Genomic DNA, 19,253 nt, shown 5'->3' with positions numbered 1-19,253 from the left:
CTCCAGCATCTATAGTCTCCTGATTTGTTCATTTTGGGCACTCTGACTGGTGTGAGGTGATATCTGAGTGTGGTTTTGATTTGTATTTCCCTGATGAGGAGCGACGTTGAGCATCTTTTCATGTGCCTGTTGGCCATCCGGATGTCTTCTTTAGAGAAGTGTCTGTTCATGTTTTCTGCCCATTTCTTCACTGGGTTATTTGTTTTTCGGGTGTGGAGTTTGGTGAGCTCTTTATAGATTTTGGATACTAGCCCTTTGTCCGATATGTCATTTGCAAATATCTTTTCCCATTCCGTTGGTTGCCTTTTAGTTTTGTTGGTTGTTTCCTTTGCTGTGCAGAAGTTTTTCATCTTCATAAGGTCCCAGTAGTTCATTTTTGCTTTTAATTCCCTTGCCATTGGGGATGTGTCAAGTAAGACATTGCTACAGCTGAGGTCAGAGAGGTCTTTTCCTGCTTTCTCCTCTAGGGTTTTGATGGTTTCCTGTCTCACATTTAGGTCCTTTATCCATTTTGAGTTTATTTTTGTGAATGGTGTGAGAAAGTGGTCTAGTATCAATCTTCTGCATGTTGCTGTCCAGTTCTCCCAGCACCATTTGTTAAAGAGACTGTCTTTTTTCCATCAACACAGGGCCTTTTTTATAGGATGCTATTGTTTCATGAATGTGAAATCCTAATCTTTTATTTCTCTGAGGAAGATTGTTGATATTTAAGAGTAGGTACAGAAAGATGATTGGAACCTTTTTGGATGTGAGTAGGGCTTCATTGGGGGAGATCTAGAAGAGCTTTTTGGGTCTTGGGGAAGCCTTTATATTAGCCCTGATGTCAATTAGTTAGAGCTTCTTGGATTTATTAGCTTCCTCCTAGAAGATTCTTCCACTTTCTAGCTTGAGAAGTCTAAGCTAACTGGGAGCTGAAAAAATTGCTAGGGGGAATACCAAAACCCATTGTGCTGACTCTCCACTGAATCTGTCTCTTCCCACTGTGATACCCATATCCTTAACTCTGTCTTTGGTTGAGTGACTTTTGTATCCTCTCCAGAGCATAAACCTTCATTGTTCTCCTGGCATAGGGAGGGGCATTTGCCTGTCTGCATAGGATGGGATTAGGGTATCTGGGGTTCTGACCTCTTCTTTAGAAACTTCAGTTAGTCCTCTTTTCAGCAGAGTTCGATGTCTGTTTTTAATTTCCCTTCTTTATACCAAAGTCCTAGCTATTTAAGTTCAGTATGAAGAATTGCATTAAAAACAAAGAACAATGAATCATTTTATGAATAATTATGTTGAATTTTATCTTAAAAAATAGCCTGACAAGTGTGGGACCATAATACATTAAGAGGTATTTATATTTGGTAAACAGTTACATTCATGGTTAGTTTTCTAGTGGACGTTTTTCATGACACTATAAATCTTTAGCAACAATGTTTTTCATGTTTAGTTTTTGTGCATCTAGTTTTTTAAAAGCAGTGGTTCTATGCGTTTAACTTCATATTTTCTTTATATTCTTTTTTTTTATTTTTTAGAGAGAGAGATCGAGCATGAGTGGGGAGAGAGGCAGAGAGAGGAGAGAGAGAGAATCCCAAGCAGGGTCTGTGCTGACAACGCTCACATCTCCCCCTCTTTATATTCTTACTATAACAAGGATAGGGATGCATGGGTGGCTCGGTTAGTTAAGCATTAGACTCTTGATTTCAGTGCAGGTCATGATCTCTTGGTTTAAGAGTTCAAGTCCCGAGTCGGGCTCCATGCTTATAGTTCGGAGCCTGCTTGGTATTCTCTCTCTCCCTTTCTCTCTGCCCATCCCCTCCTTGCTCTCTCTCTTTCTCTCTCTCTCTCTCAAAATAAGTAAATAAACTTAAAACAAAAATAATAAGGGTAAAGGGCTTCCATAGGCAATCTAACCTTCAAACCATAGAATTAGAAAGTATTGAACATCATTCATGTTCCACTGAAAAGGAATAATCTATACCTAGGAAAGATGATCCATTTGACAGAGATACACACCTTTTCAAAAGCAAATGATGTATAGAAAGAATGGCAGGGCCGCCTGGGTGGCTCAGTTGGTTAAGTGGCTGACTTCAGCTCAGGTCATGATCTCACGGGTCGTGATCTCATGGCTTGTGAGTTCGAGCCCCGCGTCAGTCTCTGTGCTGACAGCTTGGAGCCTGGAGCCTGCTTTGGATTCTGTGTCTCCGTCTCCCTCTGTTCCTCCCCTGCTTGCACTCTGTCTCTTTCTCAAAAATAAATAAAGATTAAAAAAAAAAGAGAATGGCAGATAACTTATACTGGGAAGACATACTGAAGATGTGGGGTTTTTGTTATTGGTGGTGTAACATTTTTTTTTTTTTTTTTTTTTTTTTTTTTAGCATTTTTTTTTAAAGTTGTTTTTTTATTGTCCCTGAGGAATAGAGATTGACTTGACATAATATCTGATATATTTTTATTTGCTTTCATGTAGGGAGATGCCTTTATTTACATGGAACCAGAAAAACAAGTTATGTCCAGGTCTTCAGATGAATGTGTCGTGGCCTTGTGTGACCAGTGGTTAGTCTCTCGTACAGCAAGACATTTCCTTCAGTCATTTTACTTATCCTTTTGAATTTTATGTTTTTTTTTTTAATCAATCTGTCCACTACCAGGTACTTGGATTATGGAGAAGAGAACTGGAAACAACAGACATCCCAGTGCTTGAAGAACCTGGAAACGTAAGAAGGGAAAAAAGTGATGAGGGAAGGGAAAGGAGATCAGAAACATGGAAGACAGTGAGGATGAAGAGAGACACTGTACCTTTTACTCTCTCCAGATTCTGTGAGGAGACCAGGAGGAATTTTGAAGCTACCCTAGGTTGGCTACAAGAGCATGCTTGCTCGAGAACTTATGGTTTAGGTAAGCATGTTTCAAATTCTTCTGTTTGAATGACTTGGCCAGTTACCTGGCACATTAACCCTTTTACTTTTTCTCTGTCTCTCCTAGTATTTTTCTGAATTGAGAGGTTTTGGTTTGAGGGTGAGGGAAACTGGGGTGTGGTGCCCTACCGTCTATCTACCTGCTGGTAGAGTATGACCTCTCAAACCCACATAGCTTTATGGATTTTTTTTAATAGAAACTTTGTAGTGCTTCAACCATTTTGCCTTTTTAAAAAATGTTTATTTATTTATTTTCAAGCAGGGAGGAGGCGGGCAGAGAGGGAGGGAGGGAGAGAATCCCAAGCAGGCTCTGCACGGTCAGCGTGGAGCCGGATGCGAGGTTCTATCTCACGACCTGTGAGATCACGACCGGAGGCGAGATCAAGAGTCGGACACTCAACTGACTGAGCCACCCCAGTGCCCCCATTTTGCTTTATATTTACTAGTTCATTTTGTTAATTATTTAAGCAAATTTAAGACCTTCTTAAATAAGTAGCTTTGTAAATGCTATAGACCTTGAAGATATGGATTCTCCAGATGAAGTATCTCTTTTAAGTTCCTCATGAATTAATTTTCTTCTTTTTATCTTGCAGGTACTCGTCTGCCATGGGATGAGCAGTGGCTGATTGAATCGCTGTCTGATTCCACTATTTACATGGCATTTTACACAGTGGCACACCTGCTGCAGGGGGGTAACTTGCGAGGACAGGCAGAGTCTCCACTGGGCATCAGGTTGGTGAATGGATGCGGCAAAGAAATGTAGTTTATTAGCAGGAGGTGTGATCTTTTGATTTACACATTGAAAGTTCCTTTTTTAAAATTATTTTATTATTTTAATTTATTTTTTAAAACTTTTTATAATGTTTATTTTTTTTTTTAATTTTTTTTTTTTTAATGTTTATTTATTTTTGAGACAGAGAGAGACAGAGCATGAACGGGGGAGGGGCAGAGAGAGAGGGAGACACAGAATCGGAAGCAGGCTCCAGGCTCTGAGCCATCAGCCCAGAGCCCGACGCGGGGCTCGAACTCACGAACTGTGAGATCGTGACCTGAGCTGAAGTCGGACGCTAAACTGACTGAGCCACCCAGGCACCCCTATAATGTTTATTTTTGAGAGAGAGAGAGAGAGAGACAGAGCTTGAGACTGGGAGGGGCAGAGAGGGAGACACAGAATCTGAAGCAGGCTGCAGGGTCTGAGCTGTCAGCACAGAGCCCAACGCAGGGCTCGAACCCACAAACCATGAGATAATGACCTGAGCCAAAGTCGGACGCTTAACTGACTGAGTCACCCAGGCATCCCTTTATTTTTTAATATTTATTTATTTATTTATTTATTTATTTATTTATTTAATTTTGAGACAGAGAGTATGTGAATGGGACAGGGGCAGAGAGAGAGAGAGAGAGAGAGGAAGAGAGAAAATATTCTAGGCAGGCTCTGCATTGTCAGCACAGGGCCTAATGTGGGGCTTGAACTCATGAACCGTGAGATTATGACCTGAGCTGAAGTCACATGCTTAACTGACTGAGTTATTTTTTTATTTTTTAAGTTTATTTATTTTGAGAGAGACAGGGACACTGCAAGCGGGAAAAAGGTAGAGAGGGAGACAGAGAATCCCAAGCAGACTCTGTGCTGTCATCATGGAGCCTGACCTGGGGCACCATCTCACGAACTGTGAGATCATGACCTGAGCTGAAACCAAGAGTCGGATGCTCAACTGACTGAGCCACCCAGGAGCCACAAAAGTTCCTTTTTTTTTTTTTTTTTTTTAATATTTAGTTTTCATAAGAATTCATTTAGCAGAATTTTGCTAATGATGTTGTTGCTTTTTTGCTGTTGAACTGAGAAAAAGTAATAAATCGTCCCTCTATTATTGTTACTGTTCTTTATTCTTAGGGGAATCTATTGTCATTTGTTATGGTAACTACATTAAGACAGAAATATCTACTTCATGGTTAGATGAAAATACTGATTCTTTCATGGAAAAATATATATTTTTTTGGTGCTGGTTTTTTTGTTTGTTTGTTTGTTTTTATTTTAATTACAGACCACAACAGATGACCAAGGAGGTTTGGGATTATGTTTTCTTCAAGGAGGCTCCATTTCCTAAGACTCAGATCCCAAAGGAAAAGTTAGATCAATTAAAGCAGGAATTTGAGTTCTGGTATCCTGTGGATCTCCGAGTCTCTGGCAAGGATCTTGTTCCAAATCACCTTTCATATTACCTTTATAATCATGTGGCTATGTGGCCAGAACAAAGGTGAGTGCTAAAAAGGATGCAGACTAAACTTATGCCTTGTGGCTTCAAGTATTTAAGAAGTTATCGTGCAAGGTATAGATTTGCCAGTTACTTTTTTTCTTCTATTAAATGCATACTGAAGCATAAAGCACACCTTCTCCTATCTAGTACATTCGGAAATCCTCCTACTTACTTTAGGCTCACAAAGTGCATCCCTTAGGCTCATGAAACATGTCACATTTCAGGTACCCGGACAGCCTTTGAGTACTTCACTTGACCTGTTTTGTGACTCATTTGACCTCATAGGTGGAGGAATAGAGGTGATTTAAGACAGAGCTTAGAACTTTAGAATTGGAAGGAAACATCCCTTTAGAGCTGAGATCCCTAAGGTTATAGTATTGTTTGGTAGCGGTATTCTGACTAGAGTCTGAATCTAAGAGGCATTTTTTAAAAAGTTTATTTGTTTGTTTTGAGAGAGACAACAAGCGTGCGTATGTGAGTAGGGGAGGGCAGAGAGAGCACATGAGAGAGAGAGAGAGAGAGAGAGAGAAAGAGAGAGAGAGAGAGAGAGAAAGAGAGAAGCTCAAGCAGGCTCTGTGCTGTCAGTGCAGAGCCCAGTGCAGGGCTCGATCTCACAAAAGGTGAGATCCTAACTTGAGCCAAAATCAAAAGTCGGATGTTTAACTGGCTTAGCCACCCAGGTGCCCCTAAGAGGCATTTTTAATATCCTGTGCTCAAAAATAATCCTTCTATCATCTTTCTCTTGACCCAGACATGTCTCTCTGCCTCTCCTTCCAGTCTCAATGGCTGAAGAAACAACCCCTCCCTCTGTTCAGATTTTATTTCCTATAACCAAAACTATCTCATGTGATTTCATGTATTTAGGATGAGATTGCATTTTCTTTTCTCAAGAATAAAAGGGAAATTGGAAGTAGAAGAATAAAATAAATCTGATGTGGCTCTTGTTATCCAATTATTTTGTTTAAAATGTAGTTTTGGAGAAATTAGGTATCTCAGGAGTATTTGTTGGTAATATAGCGGAGTCTTAATCCCTTTGCATCAAGTTTTTGACATGTATTAGGTTTTAAAGATTACAGGTAAGTAATATCAGGTGCTTATAAGTAATAACATAGGTAACGCCAGGCACTCTTCTAATCAATTCTAGTAACTCACTTAATTTTCACTACAACTTTTTTTTTTTTAATTTTTTTAACGTTTATTTATTTTTGAGACAGAGAGAGACAGAGCATGAATGGGGGAGGGGCAGAGAGAGAGAGGGAGACACAGAATCCGAAGCAGGCTCCAGGCTCTGAGCCATCAGCCCAGAGCCTGACGCGGGGCTCGAACTCATGGACCATGAGATCGTGACCTGAGTCGAAGTCGGACGCTTAACTGACTGAGCCACCCAGGCGCCCCTTCACTACAACTTTTTGAGGAAGGTCTGCAGTATCCTCGTTTTCCAGGCAAGGAACAAGACCGAGGTATAGAGAGCTCAAATAATTCACCCAGAGTTACTCAGCAATGGCAGAACGAGGATGCAAACCCTAGCATTTTGGCTCCAGAACTCTTGCTCTCAACCACTATCCCCATATCATCTCAGTGTTAGAATGAGTGAATGATACGTACATAGTTCAAACATCCAAGCGAGGCGCCTGGGTGGCTCATTTGGTTAAGCGTCTGACTTTGGCTCAGGTCATGTCTCAGGGTTCGTGAATTTAAGACCCACATTGGGCTCTCTGCTGTCAACACAGAGCCCGCTTTGGATCCGCTGTCCCCCTCTCTCTCTCTGCCCCTCCCCTGCTCCATTCTGTCAAAACTAATATGAACATTGAAAAACAAAACCCAGCGGTTCCTAAAAGTAAAAAGCGAACTTTTACCCTTGTCCCCTCATCACTCTACTTCCCATAGGCCATCCTGGCTGCTGCTTTCTTGTGATTTCTTCTGGATAAAATATTTATAGGTAAACCAGTATCAGATGTCTCTCCTTACTTATTTTTTAATTTATACCAAGATGCCATGGTACAGTTTTTTTCCCTCCTAGTAGTATATTTCTAAGATCTTCTTATTTATTTATTTATTTATTTATTTATTTATTTATTTAACGTTTACTTATTTTTGAGATAGAGAGAGAGAGACAGAGCATGAACGGGGGAGAGGCAGAGAGAGAGGGAGACACAGAATCGGAAGCAGACTCCGATTCTGAGCCATCAGCCCAGAGCCCGACGCGGGGCTCGAACTCACGGACCACGAGATCGTGACCTGAGCTGAAGTTGGACGCTTAACCGACTGAGCCACCCAGGCGTCCCTCTGAGATCTTTTTATAGCCACACTTCTAGCCCTGCCTGTATTTTTTTTTTTTTAATTTTTAATTTTTTAACGTTTATTCATTTTTGAGACAGAGAGAGACAGAGCATGAACGGGGCAGGGGCAGAGGGAGACACAGAATCAGAAGCAGGCTCCAGGCTCTGAGCCATCAGCCCAGAGCCCGACGCGGGGCTCGAACTCACGGACCGCGAAATCGTGACCTGGGCTGAATTCGGACGTCTAACCGACTGAGCCACCCAGGCGCCCCTGTATTTTTAAAATAGTTACTACATAGTATTTCAGTGTATGCCTGCATCATAGTTTATGTAACCAGTCCTTCACTTAACGCACACTTTACTTGTTTTTATTTTTTTCGTTATGAACAGCACTCAATAAATATCCTTGTACATTTGTCTTTGCAAATTTTTACAGATCTTTTAGCATTTACCTCAACTTTTTAAGCTTAAACTAGAATGTTTATGTTGTATTTTCTGTCTTTGAACATTTACCTGTAAAGTGACAAATGGCCTGCAGCTGTGAGAGCAAATGGACATCTCCTCCTCAACTCTGAGAAAGTAAGTAAGGCTTTTGGCCTCTCGAAAGTTTAAAATTCTGCAGAAAACTGCAGATACAGGAAGTTGTATTTCTTAAAGAAATAAAGAGTATAAAAATCAGAGAGTTAGTCTTCCATTTAAAATATATAGGACTTCCAGCATAAATTAGGGAGTAGAGTGAATAGTATTAACTGAGGGGAGGGAGTGGGAAAATTTGTTATTTTATGTTTTGTTATGTTACATTATGATATGTTAGAGAGAAGGAGAGAGAACGTGAGCAGGGAAGAGAGGCAGAGGGAGGGAGAGAGAGAGAGAATCTTAAACCCTTAAGCAGGCTCCACGCTCAGCATGGTACCTGATGCGGGGCTGCATCCCATGACCCAACTGGGATCATGACCTGAGCCAAAATCAAGAGTTGGGTACTCAACCGACTGAGCCACTCAGGTGCCCCAAAACTTACTGATTTTAACATTTGTGGTTAGAATGACAGAAGGTAACACAAATTATGACTAGAGGAGAGAGAGATAGATAAGAAACATAAAGATCCTAGCATTGTGACCCTAGAATATCTTTCTCATTAAGTTGAGAAGATCATTTGGTGGGATTTGTTTTATACTATGACCAGCCACTGAATTATAATAACAGAATTTTGGAATTGCTAGGATTCTTAACAGTCATGTAATGTTTCTTCCCAGGCAATGTAATATTTCTGTTTATACTAGTACTGCTTCCAGTATTGTTAAAACTCTTAGTATATATGATTTTTAATAGGCTACGTAAGACTTTATGTCTCATTAATCAATATCTTCAACAGGAGGTTGTGCAAACCTCATAACCAAGCCCTTGTTTGCTCTTGTGATGCTTTTGTGCACATTAGAAAGGGGTACCCCTCCTCAACCAAACCTGAAATTAAGTTACTATGTTATTTCTTAATAATGACAATTGTAGCAAGTTGGATTTGTTACAGTTAGTGAATTTTGCTGCTCCTGTTGGAATATTAATGGTAAAACAGTATTCTTTGCTATAAATATCTGTCGTAATGAGAATAGACATACATTTAAACAAATAATAGATGGTCTGAATTGCAAAATGAAACATCATTTAACCAGGGTTCTAATATTGAAAGGGAATAAAAAAGTTCATTTAAAATAATCTCTATATTAGGCCGAAAAACAGCTCTTTGATTAGAAACATGGGCTATTGGATGCGCCTGGCTGGCTTAGTTGGTAAAGCATGTGGACCCTTAATCTCAGGGTTATGAATTCAATCCTTATATTGGATGTGGAGCCTACTAAAAAAAAAAAAAAAAAAAAGCATGGGCTATTTATAGAGTTTGTTAGATCAACAAGGACTTTTGATTCTTAAATTCATTTTTACTTTGTAAGTCAAAGTGACACTATGTATGTCATATATTTATATGTATGTATATATGTGTATATATGTATATGAATGTAAATTGTGGTATATCATGACATTCTCTTTGGTCTCAACATTGTTGTACTCTACACTGTACTGAATTTCTTAGAACTAGATACTTTATTGCCATGTAGCATAAAACTGGATAATCACCTCTGTTTGGTATCAGAAAGTTATGATAAAGATATAACATTCTTAAATAGTAAAGATTGATAGGCTGTGCACAGTGCCTCCTTTGATGTGGTGCCCTCAGGTAGAGCACAGCTTGAACAAACAATTATTGTGACGCCGTTGACAGGAAGTTCCCTAAAAGCCTAACTCTGACCTCATACACTAGTCCTTTCATTTCTGAAGGAGTCTCATTGCTGTAAAGCTCTTCTTTATAACCAGCTGAAATGAAGTCACTTAGTAACCGGACTTTAGTTTCTATGTCTGGAAAATTAGTGCAAGGTATCTTTTCCATTCCCTCTTTGTAATATTTTTTGTCTGTGTTTATCTGATTGTGGCTAACCCATGTATTTTGATTTGGCTGATTTGGTTTATTTTACTTATATGCTTAATAATGCCTGGTCATTGACTTTTATTTCAGATGTCAAAATCCACAGGCAACTTCCTCACTTTGACCCAAGCTATCGACAAATTTTCAGCAGATGGTGAGTATGCTTTTTTATTATTGCTATTATGTAGGGTCTGATTCTCTTCAGATTATAGAAAACAAGTTAAAATTGTTTCAGTTTTACTGCGCTTTTTTTTTTTTTTTTTTTTTTGCTTTTACAGTAGTTTAAAATACTCGTGTTTTCTTTGTGTACAAGCAATGTAATATTTAAAATGTAAGAATTGCTGACATGATCTTTTTAGGAACAGATTTGAACTAAGACTATTAGAGTCTTTTTTAAAAAAGAAACTCACTGTAATTGCTACCCGGCTTGCTTCTAATTTCTTACTACTTGAAAGATGAAAGAATCGGTTTGTAGAGATGTTGACTGTGAAGCTTTTCCAAAGTATTTGCTTCGTACTTGATATAAATATGGGTCACTTAAACCTGGGAGCATTCATTTTTTAGAACAGTCTTTTCTCCTTGGCCTCAGTACTGTTCCATTTGATCATTACTTTGTCAAGGGAAGACATGCACTGTGTAACCTGAAGGAACCATTCATTACTTTGGTCATCATGGCACTTGTTTCTTCTCATCATGGCTAGCACAGTTTGAGGCCATACTGATGGGAATGGAAAGAACTAACCTAACTAACTTGGAGAAACATTGCTTTGACTGGACACTGTAAACCAAAAAGAACTGCACATCAGTACTGTAATTGGTAAGACTATTTCATGCGTGAGGTATAGGTTAGCAGTGAGTGCTGGGATTGAACAAATATATCTATTGTAGATGAGAGCTCACTGTCAAAGAAGATGGAAATAATAAAGGGGGAATGCTAGAAGGCACCCTGTGGTGTTGGATTGGAATTGGCAATATCTAATGGTTTTAATTTTATATATAGATAGATTAATGCAAAAATTAATTTTGGTGTGTGCAGTGGGTTAGTGCATGTGCACACATTTCCCTAGCTGTGTGTGCCAAGAGGGCTTATGAGCAGTGACACCCCAGTGGCAGATGCACACCTGGCATTCAGATCTTGGTTTCTAACTACAGTTTTCTGATAAGTGGAACTGGGGTGCCTAGGAGAAGTGACCGATTTGCAGGCTGGAGTAGGGAAAATAACAAGATGAGCATGGAACACATTGTTCCAGAAAATAAGGGAATGTTTCAATAAGGATGGGGACATTTGAAGGGCACACAGGTACTGAAGACAGAAGGTGGCAGCAGAGTAGGAGGATTCTCACTTGCCTTGTCCCATGAATACAGCTAAATAACTATCAGATCATCTTAAATAGCCCAGAAATCTCTATGAAGACTGGCAGAACACACTCTACAACTAAAGATAGAGAAGGGGCCATATTGAAGAAGGTAGGAAGTGTGGAGACATGGTTTGGGAAAGAAACAGATCATGACCGCTGTTGGGGAGAGGGAGCTGCAGTCATGGAAAAGAACAAGACACAAACTAGCACACAGGGGAGCACATGGGGAAAACAAATCCCTATAGCAAAGGGCTTGGAAAGCGAGAGAGCCTCAATTTTTGAGTACTTGTATCCAGTGGGGCTTAATTAAAGTTTGGAGTTTTAAAGGTCACTGTGCTTGGCTCTGGAATAGCCTGGAGGACATTGGGGCTGTGTTTGGAGAGAAGGCAAGCAAACATCATGCAGACATATGGCAGGGAAACAGTGATCTGAAGAGCACCCGGGACACACAGTGGAGAAGTTAGTTGCTCATCTCATAGCATGTTCCGGAGTGGCAGCATTCACAGAGGGACCCCTCCAGGAACAAAGGAATTGGCAGGTGCCATTCCCTTCCTTATCCTTCAGCATAAACACAGGGCCGCCAGTAGGAACTAGTGCAGTGCTGATATTTGCCACCTAACTTGCTTACCTCAAGCCCCACCACTCTGCATTTTGGTGGAACCACACCTCCTGGTTATGCTTGCCTCAGTCCCAGTGCAGCAGGCCCCTCCCCCAGAAGACTGGCTCAAACCCCTGCCCACACCATGTCTCTCGAACTGAGAATTTTATGAGGCCTTAGTGCTGGCAGCACCAGGTTTCATTTCACAAGCAGACCAGAGCACACCTAGTTTAAGTGCACCACATTCAGGGACCAAACACTGCCCACAACAGGCAAAGAGAGCATCTGTAGATGACTGGCCTGAAAGATAAAGCAGCCAGGAAAAACAGCAGAGCACACGCAGCATACATTGGAGATATTCCTGGGAGCAGCAGGTCCTGGGGAAATGGGGATACTACACAGTAGGACACTATAGGCTTTTCTTCATAAAGCCTTTACCTTCAAGAACAGGAGACATTAGCTGACTTTCCTAATGCACAGAAACAGGCACAGAGATTTGGACAAAATGAGAAGACATAATTTGTCCCAAATGAAAGAATAAGACAAGGCCATGGCTGGAGATCTAAGCGAAACAGATATAAATAACATGCCTGATTAAGAATTTAAAGCACCGATCATAAGGATACTCACTGGATTTGAGAAAAGAGTAGAGAACATCATTGGGACCATCAACACAGAGATAAGGAATAACAGCAGAGATAATGGGCTCAGTAAACAAAGTGCGAAACACACTCGAAATGAACAGCAGGCTGGAAGAAGCAGAGGAATGAATTAATTACTAGATGACAGAGTAATAGAAAGTAATCAAACTGAACAAAAGAGAGAAAAAAGAATTCTGCAAAGTGAGAGTAGACTTAAGGAACTCAGTGACTCCATCAAACATAGTAACAATCGTATTATAGAGTCCCAGAAGAAGAAGAGAGAAAAGCAGGCAGAGAATGTATTTGAAGACATAATAGCTGAAAACTTACCTAATCTGGAGAAGGAAACAGATAGCCAGATCTAGGAAACACAGAGAATCTCCAACAAAATTAACAAAAGCAGACCCATTCCAAGACATATTGTAGTTAAAATGGCAAAATATAGTGATAAGGAAAAAATATTAAAAGCATCAAGACAAGGGGTGCCTGGGTGGGTCATTTGGTTAAGCGTCCCACTCTTGATTTTGACTCGTGTCCTGATCTCATGGTTTGTGGGTTCGAGCCCTGCATTGGGCTTTGTGCTGATATGCAGAGCCTGCTTGGGATTCTCTTTCTGCTTTCTCTGCCTTTCCCCTGCTCATGTTCTCCCTCTCTCTCTCTCTCTCTCTCTCTCTCTCAAAAATAAATAAATAAACATTAAAAAACAGCAAGACAAAAGAAGATGGTTACATACAAAGGAAACCCCATAAGTTGATCAACAGATTTTTTAGCAGAAACTTTCCAAGCTAGAAAGGAGTGACATGATATATTCAAAGTGCTAAATGGGAAAAACCTGCAGCCAAGAATACTCTGTCCATCAAGGCTATCATTCAGAATGGAAGAATAGATAAAGAGCTTTCCAGACAAAAACTAAAGGAGTTCATGACTAGTAAACCAGCCCTGTAAGAAATATTAGAGGACTCTGAGTGGAAAGGAAAGACCAAAAATGACAGTATGGGGGTAGCAAACACAAAAGCAATAAAAAATGAATATATCTGTAAAAAAAACAGTCAAGGAATTCACAAAATAAAAGGATGTAAAACATCATATACCTAAAACATGGGGAGGGATGGAAGTGAAGAATGGGTTTAAACTTAAATGACCATCAACTTAATACAGTACAGACCATGATATGCATAAGATGTTATGTATAAATCTAATGGTAACCACAAATAGAATACTAATAAATATACAAAGAATGAAGAGAAAGAAATCAAAATATATCACTAAAGGAAACCAACAAACCATGAAAGAGAGTAAGACAAGAAACGATCAGAGAAAATTTTCAGAAACAACACAAAACAAGTAATAAAATGACAAGAAATACATATCTATCAATAATTACCTTGAATGTAAATGGACTACACACTCCAATCAAAAGATGCCGCATGACATAATGAATAAAAACAGCAAGAGCCATTTATATGCTGCCTACAAGAAACTCATTTTTTTTAAGATTCTATTTTTAAATAATCTCTACACTGAAGGTGGGGCCCCAAATCACAAACCTGATATCAAGAGCTGCACGCTCCACTGACTGAGCCAGCCAGGCACCCCCTACAAGAGACTCATTTTAGACTTAAAGGCACCTGCAGATTGAAAGTAAGGGGATAGAGAAACATCTCTTGCAAATGGATGTCAGAAGAAAGCCAGAGTAGCAGTACTTATATTGGACAAAATAGACTGTAAAACAAAGACTATAACAAGAGGTAAAGAAGGACACTGTGCAATAATAAAGGGGACAGTCCAACAGGAAGATATAACCATTATATCTGCACCCAAATACATAAAACAGTTAATGGCAAACATAAAGGAACTGATCGATAATAATACAGTAACAGTAGCGGACTTTAACACCCCACTTACATTAATGAACAGGTCATCTAAACAGAAAATCAACCAGGAAACAATGGCTTTGAATGACACACTGGACCAGATGGATTTAACAGATATATTTAGAACATTCCTTTGTAAAACAGCACAATACACATTCTTTTCAAGCGCACATGGAACATTCTCTAGAATGGATCACATATTACGCCACAAAACAAGCCTTAACAAATTTAAAAAGATCCAAGTCGTAACACGCATCTTTTCTGATCACAACATTATGAAATTAGAAGTTAACCACAAGAAAAAATCTGGAAAGACCACAAATACATGGTGATTAAATACCATGCTATTAAACTTGGAATGGGCCCTGGGGTGCCTGCGTGGCTCAGTCAGTTAAGTGTCCCACTCTCCATTTTGGCTCAGGTCATGATCTCACAGTTCTTGGGTTTGAGCACCACATTGGGCTCTGCACTGACAGTTTGGAGCCTGCTTGAGATTCTCTCTCTGCCCCTCCCCACACCTCTTTCTCAAAATAAATAAACCTAAAAAACAAAAAAAACAAAAAAACCCCAAAACATTGAATAGACCAACCAGGAAATAAAAGGAGAAATAAAAAAGTACATGGAAACAAATGAAAATGGAAATAGAATGGTCCAAAACCTTTGGGACACAGTGAAAGCAGTTCTGAGAGAAGTTTATAACAATCCAGTTCTACCTCAAGAAGCAAAAAAAAATCTCAAACAATCTAACATTACACCTAAAGGAGCTAAACAAAGAGCAAGAAGCAAAACCTAAAACCAGCAGAGGTTAGGAAGTAATAAAGATCAGAGTAGAAATAAATGATATAGAAACTAAAACAAAAACAAAAACCCCAGTGAAACAGATCAATGAAACTAGGAGCTGGTTCTTGGAAAAAAATCAATAAAATTGATAAACTTCTAAGTAGACTCATCAAGAAAAAAAATAGAAAGGACCCAAATAAATAAAATCATAAATGAGAGAGGAGAAATAACAAACACCACAGAAATACAAACAATTAGAATATTATGCAAAACTATATGCCAACAAATTAGGCAACCTAGAAGAAATGGATAAATTTCTAGAAACATATAACCTCCAAAAGCTGAAACAGGAAGAAATAGAATATTTGAACAGACTGATTACCAGCAAAGAAATTGAATCAGTAATCAAAAAACTCCCAAAAAATAAAAGTCCAGAACCAGATGTCTTCAGGGGCGAATTTTACCATTTATTTATTCAAAGATTTTATTTTATTAAAAAAAAAATGTTTATTCATTTTGAGGGAGAGCGCAAGCAGGGGAGGGGCAGGGAAAGCAGGGGAGGAGCAGAGAGAGGGAGGGAGAGAGGGAAAATCCCAAGCTGGCTCTGTGCTGTGAGCACGGAGCCTGATGTAGGGCCCAGTCTCAGAAACGTGAGATCATGACCTGAGCTGAAATCATGAGTTAGATGGACGCTTAACCAACTGAGCCACCCAGGTACCCCACCAAGATATTTTTTAATCACAAAAGGAAAAACGATTAAGTCTATAGTGGAGAAAAGTCAGCAGACACTACGTCAGTGATGAAAGCTTGCAACACCAGTAAAAAGTCGTGTCAGTATCTTGCACCTCCCTGATAGTGATGCACTGAGAAGACACATAACATCGCTTCTGCCAGAGGTGTATAAGCTCAGTCTAATCATGAGAAAACATCAGACAAACCAAGTTGAGAGAAATTCTATTAAGTAACTGATGAGTACTCATCAAAAATGTCAGGGTCATGAAAGACAAAGACTAAGAAACTGTCACAGATATGAGGAGACCAAGGAGGTAAAATGATTAAATGCAATGTGTTTTTCCAGATTGGATCCCGCAGCAGAAATAGAATATTAGAAGAAAAACTGGTGAAATTTGAATAAGATCTGTAGTTTCGTTAATACTATCGTACTAATGTTAACTTCCTGGGTTTGAAACTATGGTTAGGTAGGTTGTTAATGTTAGGGGAGCCTGTTAAATGTCTAATGTTTATGTCTATTCTCTTGCACCTTTTCTTTAAGTGTAAAATTATTTGAAATAAAAAGTTAAAAGTTTAGAGCTTCTTGTGTATTATAATGTATATTTAATGCTTACATAACTTAATGTGACATGTTCTCATCTCCCTTGTAGGCATAGATGGTAGAAAGCAATACCTACTCTTCTGAACTTGTACTTTTTCTCTTAATTGTTCATATTTGAGATCATTCCATATAGATACATATTGAGTTTCCTCACTCTTTTGCAGCATTATAGTATTCCATTGTACAAGGATATCCTGTAACTTAATTAGGCTGTTATTAATGTTTTTTTTTTTTCAATATTTTAGCATAAAGATTCTGGTTGGAAAGCAAAATTTTGTTAGAAAGCTTAGAAGAATCGCTTTTAGAAATAAGAAATTAAATATATTTTTGTACATGGAAGGCACCAGTGTATGTACTCATGCATTAAAATATAGTGTTTTGCTCCCTCTAAATGAGGCTTAGTTGCTGATAGGAATCCCTATTGCCAGTTTATCATTTTTTTCCCCTGCTTCATTAAAGACCACTTCATCTCATTAACTCAGCATGCCTGAGAAAAAACAGCTATTGATGCTAAGTGTATGCAAATAAATACATGTGATTCAAATATTTGAACAACATTGTGGATCCTACTTTTGGTGATTTTTATTTTTGTTTTAGATCCATGGCAATCCTTTATTATTTTTTAAATTTTTTATATTTTTTTAATTTTATAAAGTTTATTTATAAAGAGAGAGAGAGAGAGAGAGGGCACAATCAGGGAAAGGGCAGAGAGAGGAGAGAGAATCCCAAGTAGGCTCTGCACTGTGAACCAAGAGCCCGATGTGGGGCTTGATCTCACAAACTATGAGATCATGACCTGAGCTGAAATCAACACTTGGAAGCTTAACCGACTGAGCCACCCAGGCGTCCCCATGCAGTCCTTTAAAGCATCTGCTATTTCTTAATTTATATGTAGGTTTGCAGTATACCGAATTGGATACATTGTTGATATTTAGTAACCATATTTTGTTTTTAAATTATTTTTTAAAAGTCTATTTATTTACTTTGAGAGAGAGACACACACAGAGCGTGAGCATGGGAGGGGCAGAGAGAGAGAATCCCAAGCCCCGCTTGAGGCTCAGTCTCAGGAACAGCAAGATCACGACTGGAGCCAAAGTCAAGAGTCAGACGCTTAAGTGACTGAGTCACCCAGGTCCTCACCAACCACATTTTAAAATCATCAGTGATCTTCCTTCTTTTTCTTTTTCCTCCTCCTGCAGGAATGCGTTTGGCTCTGGCTGATGCTGGTGATACTGTTGAAGATGCTAACTTTGTGGAAGCCATGGCAGATGCAGGTATTCTCCGTCTGTACACCTGGGTAGAGTGGGTAAAAGAAATGGTTGCCAACTGGGACAGCCTCCGAAGCGGGCCTGCCAGCACCTTCAATGATAGAGTTTTCGCCAGGTAATTTGTGGACTCTGGCCACTTTGTACTTCAGAGTTGCTTAGTCCTTGTGCATTTTTAAGTTTTCTTTTTTTTTCCTCTCCTAAAATAAATTAGATGTTAATAATAGCTACTATTCACTGAAAGCTTATTTGTTCTAGGTACTCTGCTAAGCTCTTCACATCCATTATCTGATTTTACCCTCACAGCAACCTTATGTGATAAAGATATTACTAGCTCTATTTTAAAGAAATCGAAGCTTAGAAAAATTAAGTATTTTATTAAGTGCCTCAAAACTAATAGTTTCAGATGGAGGATATGAATTTGCTTCTTTCTCCAGAGCTCATTCTCATTACCATTTTACCATGCTGTCTTGGCATTAGAGTAGGACAGAATGGTTAAATGAAAAGTAGATTAAAACGGTAAGAGAATGTCATTTTTTTTTTTCTTTGTAAAAGCATTTATCATCATCTTTGCATCAGGAGCCATCTTAAGAACTGGTGTTACAAAGTTGAATAGGACTTGACCCTTCACTGTAGTCTAGCAGGAGAAGAAAACACATATCCAACACATTACAAGTGCGATAATATAGATAGAGGGAATTCAGAGGAGATGGCTTGTGAGTTCTGGGTTTCTTGAAAACTATATGGATTTTTACAGAGAGGAGAAAGCCATGGAGAGCGTGGTATTTATGTGAAGCACCATATATGGGGGGAGAGTAGAAGATCAAACAAGTTGGGGCCAGATTAGGCTAAATTAAGAAGGGCCATAGGTATGGGAATGCAAGCTGGTGCATCCACTCTGGAAAACAGTATGGAGGTTCCTCAAAAAACTAAGAAATAGAATTACCCTACGACCCAGCAATTATACTACTAGGCATTTATCCAAGGGATACAGGTGTGCTGTTTTGAAGGGACACATGCACCCCCCTGTTTATAGCAGCACTATCGACAATAGCCAAAGTATGGAAAGTCCAAATGTCCATCAATGGATGAATGGATAAAGAAGATGTGGTATATCTATACAATGGAGTATGACTCGGCAATCAAAAAGAATGAAATCTTGCCATTTGCAACTACGTGGATGGAACTGGAGGGTATTATGCTAGGTGAAATTAGTCAGAGAAAGACAAAAGTCATGACTTCACTCATATGAGGACTTTAAGAGACAAAACAGATGAACCTAAGGGAAAGGAAACAAAAATAATATAAAAACAGGGAGGGGGACAAAACAGAAGAGACTCATAAATATGGAGAACAAACTGAGGGTTATGGGAGGGGTTGTGGGAGGGGGGATGGGCTAAAGGGGTAAGGTGCACTAAGGAATCTACTCCTGAAATCACTGTTGCACTATATGCTAACTAATTTGGGTGTAAATTAAAAAAAAATAAAACA

At 39.1% G+C, this 19,253-nt stretch overlaps 1 protein-coding gene across 1 annotated transcript in view; it reads left to right on the top strand.

Annotated features, from left to right (window-relative positions):
• Positions 1-19,253, top strand: part of LARS1 (leucyl-tRNA synthetase 1) — a 77,293-nt gene that overhangs the window by 36,311 nt on the left and 21,729 nt on the right. The window contains exons 16-23 of the mRNA XM_042938419.1: positions 2,456-2,541; positions 2,637-2,702; positions 2,801-2,883; positions 3,497-3,635; positions 4,949-5,161; positions 7,962-8,019; positions 10,004-10,067; positions 17,697-17,880. Of these exons, the coding sequence (XP_042794353.1) occupies positions 2,456-2,541; positions 2,637-2,702; positions 2,801-2,883; positions 3,497-3,635; positions 4,949-5,161; positions 7,962-8,019; positions 10,004-10,067; positions 17,697-17,880 (893 nt within the window). The remainder of the gene's footprint in view (positions 1-2,455; positions 2,542-2,636; positions 2,703-2,800; positions 2,884-3,496; positions 3,636-4,948; positions 5,162-7,961; positions 8,020-10,003; positions 10,068-17,696; positions 17,881-19,253) is intronic.

Source organism: Panthera leo, chromosome A1 (genome assembly GCF_018350215.1).
Source record: "Panthera leo isolate Ple1 chromosome A1, P.leo_Ple1_pat1.1, whole genome shotgun sequence".
Classification (NCBI taxonomy): Eukaryota; Metazoa; Chordata; class Mammalia; order Carnivora; family Felidae; genus Panthera; species Panthera leo.
This window is presented reverse-complemented; position numbering and strand designations above follow the sequence as displayed.